Source organism: Drosophila suzukii, chromosome X (assembly GCF_043229965.1).
Source record: "Drosophila suzukii chromosome X, CBGP_Dsuzu_IsoJpt1.0, whole genome shotgun sequence".
NCBI lineage: Eukaryota > Metazoa > Arthropoda > Insecta > Diptera > Drosophilidae > Drosophila > Drosophila suzukii.
This window is the reverse complement of record NC_092084.1, coordinates 30,081,300-30,092,190: the sequence shown is the minus strand read 5'-3', so window position 1 is coordinate 30,092,190 and position 10,891 is coordinate 30,081,300. Positions and strand designations below refer to the sequence as shown.

Below are 10,891 nucleotides of genomic sequence, written 5' to 3'. Positions count from 1 at the left end.
ATTATTTGCCGCTAAAAACATTCCACATCCTAGAGTTTAAATTGATTTAGCTTAAAATTGCAACAGCGGCTCTAAGCGGCTGTGTGCAGAGGCTATTAACCGATCTTAATACTAGGCTTTATCGAAGAAAAGTCGCTGAATCGGAATTTGGTAGCCGATGCAGAAATACCCTCGTCTGAACAGACTAACCCTGCAATATGAATCGCGATACTATCGCGCGGCCACCGGTCATCATCACCACTATCGATAAGTCGCCTACGACAATCGACCGTACACGTAGAAAACAAACAGACAAGGCTACGTTTAAAAGCCCAGCACACCAGGCGCAATGCAATAAGCCCTGTGCGCTAGACAGTTAGCAGATACTACTAGCTCCAGGACCAGGCCTTGCCATCCACTCCCGGACCTGATCCACGATAGCACGGGCCAATCCCGGACGAAAGATGCTGGGTGGCAAGCGGACAGGGTCACGGCACATAGCCGTTGTGCTGCTGATGTGCCTCTTCTGGTACGTGATCTCCTCGAGCAACAACGTGATTGGCAAGATGGTCCTGAACGAATTTCCTTTCCCGATGACGGTGACTCTGGTCCAGCTGTGCAGCATCACGCTGTACAGCGGACCTTTCTTCAACCTGTGGCGCATTCGAAAGTATCAGGACATTCCGCGCCCCTACTACTACCGCCTGATAGTCCCGCTGGCGCTGGGCAAGCTCCTGGCCTCCGTCACCTCTCACATCTCACTGTGGAAGGTACCAGTTTCTTATGCTCACACAGGTGAGTTGAGTGCCCGTCGATCTAATGTTCCCCAACACGTCAGCAGTACATTCCTGATGTCTCGAAAACGGAAATTACCAATAGACGTGATAACGATTTTGTTAACAAATTTTGGCACAAAAAGCTAATTTGATAAAACAAGTTGTAATGAACTAGAAAATTATAAAAACTATATTTTAAAATTTGGTAAAAGCTATAATTTAAAAAGTTTTGAAATGGATATGCCATTTTAAAGATTTTGGAGTGTAACCCCATTTTTGATTCCAATATCTTAAAGTACTAATTGAATCCAATAAAGCCCCATTCCGGGTTCTTCCAGCTTAGCTCGCGTTTGGATATTATAGCGATGTAAAAATTTCCAGTAAATGTTAGCTGAATCTTAAGAGCCGATTGAGATCTTTTGTTAAAATCTTTAGGGCTATTATAGACATGGACAAAGCTTCGAAAAAATTTAAGCCTTTAAAATGTTGAAAAAATACTATATTTTCTATAAAATACTAATGTTAATACCAAATGATTTATTTCTTCTATATTTTTAAGTCTAAAATTTTGAAATCACTATTTTATTAGAAGTGAGAAGAGAACAAATACTTAAAAATTAAATGGGCCTATAAAATATGGCCGTTACAAATCAATTTTTACACCAAATATTTAAATCGCGAGCTCACCCAGAGGAATCCCAAAATGGTTTCTACGAGAACTTGTAGGTTTTGAAACCCAAACTCCCGTTAAATCTGTATTAATTCTTTGTATATATAACATTTTTCACAAATGTTAGCATCTATAGATTTTAAAACAAGGAAGAACGCTATAGTCGAGTACCTCGACTATCAGATACCCGTTACTCAGCTAAAGGGACCAAAGGGAAATGGAGATATGCAAGCAGCAAATCGAGATTTAAATACGCCACCTACCGGCGGTAGACAGATTTAAGCGTTATAGGCGTTAGAGTGGGTGTGGCAAATTTTTTTTTGGATCAATCGATAGGTATTGACGAGACCAATACATTTCAGTTAAAATTTTTTATCTAGCATGAAAACTGTGGCCGTCACAGGTTTGGGCGGTTTGTGGGCGTTAGAGTGGGCGTGGCAATTTTTTTTTCGGGTCACTCGATAGGTATTGATGAGAAGAATACACTTATGTTAAAAGTTTTATTCTAGCATCAAAACTGTAGGAGCCACAGTTTTGGGCGGTTTGTGGGCGTAAGAGTGGGCGTGGCACATTGCTGAAACAAACTTGCGCTGCGTAAGAAGCTCAGGAATCTGCACGCCAAATCTCAATAGCCTAGCTCCCATAGTTTCCGAGATCTCAGCGTTCATCCGGACGGACAGACAGACGGACAGACGGACATGGCTAGATCGACTCGGCTAGTGATCCTGATCAAGAATATATATACTTTATGGGGTCGGAAACGCTTCCTTCTGCCTGTTAAATACTTTCCGACGAATCTAGTATACCCTTTTACTCTACGAGTAACGGGTATAATTATTATCCGGTATATATTTATTAGGCATCAGGCAGACTTTAGCTCTAAGTCATGTACACTTTATATTGGTGTACATCAGCGTGCATAATAAGTAAAAAACAAAAAAGTAAGCTAGCTTGGCCGAAAGATTTGTAAATATACCGATAGGTTTTATGACAGCTATATGACAGTCATCCGATTTATATATACAAAAAGTTCGGAATTCCGAACCCCATATTAGAAGAGAATATGATCAAATACAACAAAGCTATAATTTTTTCACATTATTTTATTTTTGCCCGCTCCTAAATACTATTTAATTCAAAGTTTTGAAATCTTAAAAAAAGCTGTAGTCAGAGTAGAAAAGAATATGGTCAAAAACAACAAAGACACAATTTTTTCTATATTTTCTCATTATTTTTTCGATCGTTCTTGTTAGATGCCACATACATATATCTGATATAGTCGTCCGAATAAAAGCCAATTTTATTCGAAATTCTGAAATCCCGGAAAATACCTGTACCCCAGAGTAGAAGACAATATGATGATAAACAACGAAGCTAGAATTTGTTTGTACTATTTTTCCGAACATTCCTATGGGAACTGTATGAGATACTTGTCCGATCCATCTCGTTCTTACTAATTTACTTCTTACTCGTATATGTATCTGCCATAGAAAGAATACTTTTAGAAGTTTCATACCGATAACTATAAAACTGAGAAACTGATTCACCTAGAAACGCACAAACGGACATGGCTAGAACAAGTCGCCTAGTAATGCTGAAAAGTGTTCTTCTACCGGATACATACCCTTTTACAATATACGCCTTTATCCTACGAGTAACTGTTATAACGAGAACAGAAGGTAACTTCGGCAAGCCGAAGTAGAGTTCATGAATTTAAATGAGACTAAAATGAGATAAATATAAAATATTAAACATTTAGCAACGAAATGAAGACAACTCACTACCTATAGAATATAGTCCCCGGATCGGACATTTTTTGCCGTAATGTATAAAATAATAAGAGTTAAAAAATCGTTTCTATGGAAGCTATAAAACAAGAATGGAATCTAACTTCGGAAAGCCGAAGTTGGACTACCCTTTCAGCTTAAACCATATCATGCAATTAAAATCATACGTAAACCGTATATACGGAAGATTTTTGTATAAATAAAAGATTTGCTTGCATAATTTTCAATAACTGTAAGCACACTTACACAAGTGACATAAATTATGCCCTAATTCTCTTCTCCCTCAGTAAAAGCCACAATGCCACTATTCACCGTCGTGCTCACGCGCATCTTTTTTGGTGAGAAACAACCGACACTTGTGTACCTCAGTCTGCTGCCCATCATAACGGGAGTAGGTATTGCTACTGTCACGGAGATCTCCTTCGACATGATGGGTCTGATCAGTGCCCTCATCTCAACAATGGGCTTCTCCATGCAAAACATCTTTTCAAAGAAGGTAAAGTTTTCGTTTAGCCTGCGATTTAAGTCCGTTCCATAATTTCTAAATAGTGTAATTCGCCCTACAGGTGCTTAAAGACACCAACATCCATCATTTACGGCTGCTGCATTTGCTTGGCCAGCTGTCGCTGTTTATCTTCTTGCCCCTCTGGTTATACATGGATAGCCTTGCTGTATTCCGCCACACGGCCATTGTAAGTATATAACCCAATTCTGCGAGAGCTTGGGACAATCTTATCTTTATAACTGTGTATGTTGTTTAGATAAAATATATGATGGGGGAATACTGAGTATAAGTATTTTCTTGATTAGTTGACTTTTGTGGCCAAAAAAGGATGCTGCACAGGTACTAAAAAATGAGTACCTTCCCAACAAAGGCTATTGGGTATTTCCAGTCTTGGCTTCTAGGTGCTTAAATGTCAAAAAATGCTATAATTTCGCGAATTTTTTATTTAGTCGAATGTATAATAATCGTCACAAAATTTGATGTCAGTGGTTTTGTAAGTTGAAGGTGCGATCGTCACGTCCCGTTACCTCGTAAAGAGACGTTTTTGTTTGATATCAGAAGTTTTTGTTTTAAACATCTACCTTCCCCAAAGTCGGTGAACTAAAGTTTATTATATGGAACTGTAAAAACAATTTAAATTATTCCGTGACCCTAAAATAGAGCTCGGATCCGTATAAAAAAAATTCAATGCTCAGGCAACGTTATTTGCTCTGAACTGGTCAAAATTTTGAAAAGAACATCGGATTTTAACAAATGAGTTGTCACTCGACGCGTACTTTGAGTTAGAACTAAAGTAATAAACTTGGGCACCGCTTTATCTCACAAACCAAATGATTTTCTTGGTATGCAATCCTTGTAGTTTTTGCCATACCTTTCGATTGGTGCATCACTCGTTAGAATCGGCCCATCACAGTAGATTTTTATTTTTTCGTGCATACAAAATTGAACTTTGTGATATTTCCAGAAACCAGTTCTTTTTTTCCATGATAATTGGGTCCTTCTGAGTAAAAGTCTCATACAAACTTTTGTGTCATTTCCTACAGGTTCCGCGATATAGCTAAGAATACAAAGAACCGATGTTTTCTCATAATGTGGGTCCCACATATTGAATTATATGTTCTACTTATCTTAAATATTTTCGCTGAAGCACAGTCTCAATACATAACGGCATTGCTAAAACATAGTACCTATATTGAACCGTTGCCCATGTCTTTGGAATTTGACGACAAAGTTAAATTCCCTTAAATTTTTAACAATTTCTCTGATGCTTCCATACAGCCCCTAAAAAATAAATTTTAAATGAAAGTAATTTTTATTTTTCTTGGAAAGGATTTATTGGATTTGTTATAGCAATAAAGCCGTTTTTCTAATTTTATTATATGCTCCTATATGTTGTCAAATTTAAAATAAGTTATGGCAACCTTTGAATTCAAGTAAATAAGGGAACCTTTTTTTAAATAAAAACTTGGTAATACTTTAGATTAGAGGACTCACCCCCGAAATTCGCAAACAAATTATCCTCGATGGACCGCGATTTTGTGCAAAAAGAACATGGCGGTCGGACATGGTTCTCTTGTAATTGAATTTCAAAGCTCCCGGTTTTGCTATAAAAAACAGACAGCGGACACGCCTAGATCGACTTGGCTAGTCAAGATCAGTCCTAATCAAGAATATACTGTATAGGGTCGGAAACGCTTTCATCTACCAGTTACGTTCCTTTCCCCGAATGCATATAACATTTTCATGAGATACATTTTTAATAGGAATTAGCATTCTGTAAAGTTGTTTGGTCTGAGAATAAGGTTATAACTAGCACAATTTAGAAACTAAGAAAATCTATAAAAATCACTGTTTCTATACTCTAACATGAAAACTTCCCTCTTTGCAGAAAAACCTGGACTACCGTGTGATTGCCCTGCTTTTCGCAGACGGCGTTTTAAACTGGCTGCAGAACATCATCGCCTTCAGCGTCTTGTCTCTAGTCACTCCACTAACCTATGCAGTGGCTAGCGCCTCAAAGCGGATCTTTGTGATCGCCGTATCGCTCCTGATCCTCGGCAATCCGGTTACGTGGGTCAACTGCCTTGGTATGACGCTGGCGATTGTGGGTGTGCTGTGCTACAATCGCGCCAAACAGATGACACGGGGCCGGGAGAAGCCCACGCTTCCGTTGTCGCAGAACAGCCATGTGAAGTACTCTCCGCTGGAGCAACATACAGATCCGTATTACCGGGGATCAGTCAACGGGAAACTATCTAATGGGTTGCACAGGACGCCGGGAAACAGCCTCTTGGCCAATGGCAGCGGAATGCCGAACGGAACGACAACGCGGCTGCTCTTTGTATAGTTTGTAGTTAGTAAATGTATCCAATAGGCGGGTTAGCTGAATAGAATTTACCCGTGACCACCGCCACGCAATTCACGACTCTCTCTATCTCTTTTTATAAATGTATAATCTATATATGTATTGAATACGTTTGACTAAAGAGGCACAACTCTAAATTTATTAAGTTTAAGGAAGAAAAAGAAAAATTTCTTTATGGCTTCAATCGTATTTGAAGGAAACGAAACTTCTCGCAAATGTCTATTTTATATAAATACAATTTGTGGAATAAACTAGACACCAAACTACAATTTAAACATAAAAGTATGCTTGCTTTATTAAATTGAAAATGATATAAAAAAGCAAGGCGCAGAGGGTGCTAATACAATATGGCTAATTATCAGCGATTAGGAAATTGACTGAAAGAGTGTCTTTGATATTCTGTAAAAGTTTCATATATGTATGACTCGCAATAAGAAGGATCTTAAAATGTATACACAAGATGTATTCTATGACATTCTTTTAGGAATTAAACTCGAAAATTAAAAATGAGAATGTTGTGCCGATTGAGTCAAAAGTTCGTAAAATATGTGTGTAAGTTAACCCAAAACGCATAGCAATGCTGTAAACGTAATGAATTTTTGATATAATTTCATAGGCCAGCGGAGTGTGTAAATAAATAGTTCAAGTCCCTGATTTCCATATCCCCCACCCCGCTAGTTTGTAATTTGTTTTTCAATTTTATTAAGTTGTGAAGTGTATTCAGAAGGCGTGAGCGCATGTTAAATCAAAGAATAAAATTGTTGACCATGTAAATACATAGGCATAGCAAATGCAAATCGTCGTGTGTGCTTTTTGACCTAACCTATTTGTCGTGTGTCCAACTAACCAACGCAATGTCCCCGGTCCAACGGGGAGTAGTGTGCCTATGACGGATTGGGTACTAGCTTGATCCACTCGTTTACCACCTCCTTGTGGTAGCCGATCCGCTTAAGAAGTGCCTCCGACCGCCAGTTAGTGGACACAATCCAGGCCGATATGGTAACATCCTCGCCTTTGGCAATTCTTTGGGTCATTACAGCGGCTAGAAGACCACCAAGTCCTCTGCGCTCTGCCTTGGGCAGCACTTTGAGCATACTGAAAGCGGAAAAAATCAATTTGAGTTGTTTAACAGGAATCGTCTTGTCTTTGTTTAATACTTATAAGATCTTTTTGAAGACAAATTTTTTTTAAATATTAATTATACCCTTGCAGAGGGTATCTTATATTTCAGAATTTTGAATAAAATATAACACAAAATCGGACGACTATATCATATAGCTGCCATAGGAGCGATCGTATAATTAATGGGAAAATAACTATAGCTTTGTCATTTATGATCATTTTCTCTTCTACTCCGGTACATAACATTTTTTCAATTTTCAGAAACGAATTCAATGTAACAAAAATCGGACTACTATATCATATAGCTGCTATAGAAAAGATCGGAAATTTAATGTCAAAATAACACAAAGACCGTTATATTTCGTTTTCGGTAAACAAAAACGGTTATAAATTGAAGTGGAACATTATCTTAATCTTTCTGTATTTATTTTTAAGTTTTTTAAAAATCGGAAAGCTCTGTATAGTATGTATGTACAATTCTCCAATTGCAACAGCCTGCGAGGGTATAGAAACTTCGGCTTGCCGAAGTTAACTTTTTTTCTTGTTTTTTACTTTTAAACTACTGGAAGATATGTAGAGGCGCGAAATATCAATGTACAAGGGTGGTCAAAAGTATTTTCACAAAAAAAAAGTTAAATATATTCATAATTTGAACTTACATCTTGTTAACTTTGGCATCAATGGAAAGGTAATTTAAATGCCGTTTGAATGATACAATACATTTCTGAACACATTCAGTACTTATTGAAAAGGACGAATATGTGTGAAAATGTCCTTTTTGAACTTTTTTCCTCGACTTGAAAACTTAAATTTTTTGATGCAAAAAGTTTCTTCAAACAAAAATAATAGTAACTGCAAAAAGAATTTTTTAGAAACAAATGTTAAAATAAACCAATATAAATGTGGTCCTTTCCTCAGACCTGTCTCCTTCATCAACACAGTGCAACACGAAAAATGTAACCGCAATTTGCACTTCACGTGCAGAAAGTACTCATTGAAACTAGGAAAAACCCATTTGGGTTTTTATGGCTTAGGTCGCGTTTACCTATTATAGCGAGTTAAAGTTTTAGATACCAATTTTATTTATAATGGCGATATCTTATGAGCCGATTAAAATTTCAAATTCATGTCTCCAGCGATTATGTATATATGAACCTGAGGAACAAAAAGCCAAATACCTTTTCAAAAAAGTGCACCTGTGGCATTAAAAATTGAAAAATTAACGAACAATCACGGTATTTTATCAAACAGCAATCTATACACAAACATGAAAATTTATAAAATGTTCAAATAGCAAGCTAACCCAGTGTTTTTCCTTAAAATTAAATTGTATGCAAATTACAGTTTTTAGCTAAGTGTGGTATCTTTCAATGGCAATATAATTTAGAGAAGTCAACGAACATACTTCTGCAAGTAACGCAGAAGTGACTTCGAAAAGTAACGCCAAAGTGGTACCTTTTTTCAGACGGGAGTCACTTTCGCGATCCGAATCCGATATTGCCAAAGTCACTTCTGAAAGTGTCGCCGAAGTCACTTTACAGACGCTTGTAGACGACATATTAAAAAAATATTGAATAAAAAATAATTTTATACCTGTACTCGTAGAGTAGAAAGGTATACTAGATTCGTCGGAAAGTATGTATCAGGTAGAAGGAACCCCATAAAGTACATATATTCTTGAACGCTGAGATCTCAGAAACTATAAGAGCTGGTAATTTGGGATTTGTAATGTAGATTCTTGAGCTTCAGGGTGCAATATAAATGTTGATTATAAATGTCCATCTACAGTAACATCTACATAGATATGGGTTAAGTTGCAAGAAGCTCCCTTTCTGCTTTAGCTATGAACTTATTTCTCAAAGCAGCAGAACAGAGGGAGAGATATGGTTACTGTTTTTATATAAATATAAGTTTCATGCTTATTTTGACAAATCGATATGATCAACAAGTGTATTTTTTTTAGGATGTATGTCTCTTTGACTTGCAACCTTCTGACTGAAATTACAATACCCTCTGCAGGGTAGTATAAATAAACGGCAAACCAAAGCGCAGCCTGGATCCTTGTGTTCTATTATATCTTAGGTATACGCACCCAAGCCCGGAGAAGTCGTTTTGAAAGATCCAGGCAATCAGTTCGCCGGTGTCGCTCCGGCACACTCCCAAAGATTTGTTAAAGCGAATCAGAGCACGGAGATAAGCGAGTGAGCCCTCACCCTTGTTGGGCCAAGTTTCGTGCACCATGGCCGCGTCCTCGTCCCGCAGTGGGCGGATGTCGAACTCGGACAGCAGCTCTGGAACTTTTACACATCGGGCTTCATCATGCAGCAAAACCATTCCGAAGCACTGACGAGGTTGGATGGAGGTGACACCGCGTTTGACCGCCAACTCTTTGACTTGATCACAAAATCGGAGATCTACATTGGTCAGCAGGGCGCCATGCGTCCATTCGATTAGCTGTGTTTGCTCCAGGCATTCCCACATCTCTGTAGCCCCGTTTGGTTGCCAACTGAAGAAGGAGACGCTCTGCACGATATCCCGATGAAGAGCCACATAAGTGCCCCACTTCCGAAAGTCCCCCCTTCTATGGGTAAAAAACTGCTTTCTCAGGGATATATAGTTCAGATCATCGCGCGTTATCTTAGCCTCATCCAACTGGCGATCCCATTTTCGCTGATTATAAAGCAACAGGTAGTGAAAGTTCTTTACGCTATATTTGAGTTTATAAAGATCGAGAAGCTCGTCCACTTCACCGTCGCTAAGTGGCCGCAAGATATCACCTTCCTTATCGATGCTCATCGCCAAATCCTAATTTATCTGTCTGTCCGATTTGGTTTGCGTTTACTATATGTGCTTTCCGTCCGCCCGCTGGCCAATGACTGACGAGCTGGCCGCATTCAACACGTCCCTACTAATTTGCTAGTTGACTACTTAATTTAATTCCAGCTGATTAGATTTCTCGTTTGGCCAGGGTCGGAATTCAAAAACGCAGCAAAGCAGGGGCGTCGAAAAAAATCGTTGTCATCGTATCGGAAAGAAGTTTCTTATTGTATATGAATGGGTTTTACCTAAACTGTTGAATTTCTGAATTTTTGAAATTTCAGCAATTGGGGGAACGACCCTAAATGGTTCCTGTTAATTTTCAAAAAACTGGAAAAATTGAGTTTGTATAGAGCAACTGATAAACAGCTCTCCAAAACTCAACAATTCAGCAGTACAACAGTTTAGGGAATATCTTAAATATTATTTTTAGTTACTAGTCTTAAAGATCGGCTAAGAGTTTCACTAGTCGAGAAATCGTATTCTTTGTAGTGTGACCGCAGTTTTCAAAGATCACCCGCAGTGCACGTAGCATGGTCTTACTGTCAAGCAGCTGGGTTTGTTGACAAACGGAGAACAAATTAATTGGATCAATTAAAAAAAGAAGAGTCTGCTGGGAATTCAAATAAAATTAGAAGCTGCCTTCTCTTCCCAAAAATGCTTCGCCATCTTCCACGCGCCATCTGCAGTCCAGCTTCGAATCTTAATCGAATCTTAAGGCATATAAGACCTTGACGATGTGGCAGCCGGATTGGGAACGGGGTTGTTCGGCTGATGCTGCATCCGCCCAGCATCCTGGTAATGGCTCTTCTAGCTGTCCCTTAGAGCCCTTATTCCTCTTCCCTATACAAGCCAGCAGATGGCAGATGC

General features: G+C 38.5%; 2 protein-coding genes across 3 annotated transcripts; one reads left to right on the top strand and one right to left on the bottom strand.

Moving 5' to 3' along the window:
• Positions 1–259: 259 nt before the first annotated feature.
• Positions 260–6,879, top strand: LOC108005090 (solute carrier family 35 member E1 homolog). Its single transcript, XM_017068262.4, has 4 exons — positions 260–774; positions 3,500–3,708; positions 3,779–3,904; positions 5,606–6,879. Exons 1-4 carry the CDS (start codon positions 444–446, stop codon positions 6,062–6,064), a joined length of 1,125 nt encoding a protein of 374 aa, XP_016923751.1. The 5' UTR covers positions 260–443; the 3' UTR covers positions 6,065–6,879.
• Positions 6,761–10,127, bottom strand: LOC108005091 (uncharacterized). Of its 2 annotated transcripts, XR_010654949.2 has the most exons (3): positions 9,297–10,127; positions 7,864–8,056; positions 7,037–7,177 (listed from the first exon to the last, which is right to left on the bottom strand). XR_010654949.2 is itself a non-coding variant. In XM_017068263.4 (2 exons), exons 1-2 carry the CDS (start codon positions 9,998–10,000, stop codon positions 6,967–6,969), a joined length of 915 nt encoding a protein of 304 aa, XP_016923752.1. In that variant the 5' UTR covers positions 10,001–10,118; the 3' UTR covers positions 6,761–6,966. The 2 variants fall into 2 exon arrangements, 1 of the variants encoding a protein (XP_016923752.1); XM_017068263.4 differs by lacking the exon at positions 7,864–8,056 and having other exon boundaries at positions 6,761–7,177; positions 9,297–10,118.
• Between the last annotated feature and the right edge of the window lie 764 nt (positions 10,128–10,891).

Bases quoted from the DNA above. Each gene is read 5' to 3' on its own strand.
- LOC108005091 (XM_017068263.4), bottom strand. From the start codon at position 10,000: ATGAGCATCGATAAGGAAGGTGATATCTTGCGGCCACTTAGCGACGGT. The intron at 7,178-9,296 runs GTGCGTATACCT...TTCCGCTTTCAG, and splicing joins AACGACTTCTCCGGGCTTGG to TATGCTCAAAGTGCTGCCCA.
- LOC108005090 (XM_017068262.4), top strand. From the start codon at position 444: ATGCTGGGTGGCAAGCGGACAGGGTCACGGCACATAGCCGTTGTGCTG. The intron at 3,709-3,778 runs GTAAAGTTTTCG...TTCGCCCTACAG, and splicing joins AAAACATCTTTTCAAAGAAG to GTGCTTAAAGACACCAACAT. The intron at 3,905-5,605 runs GTAAGTATATAA...CCCTCTTTGCAG, and splicing joins TATTCCGCCACACGGCCATT to AAAAACCTGGACTACCGTGT.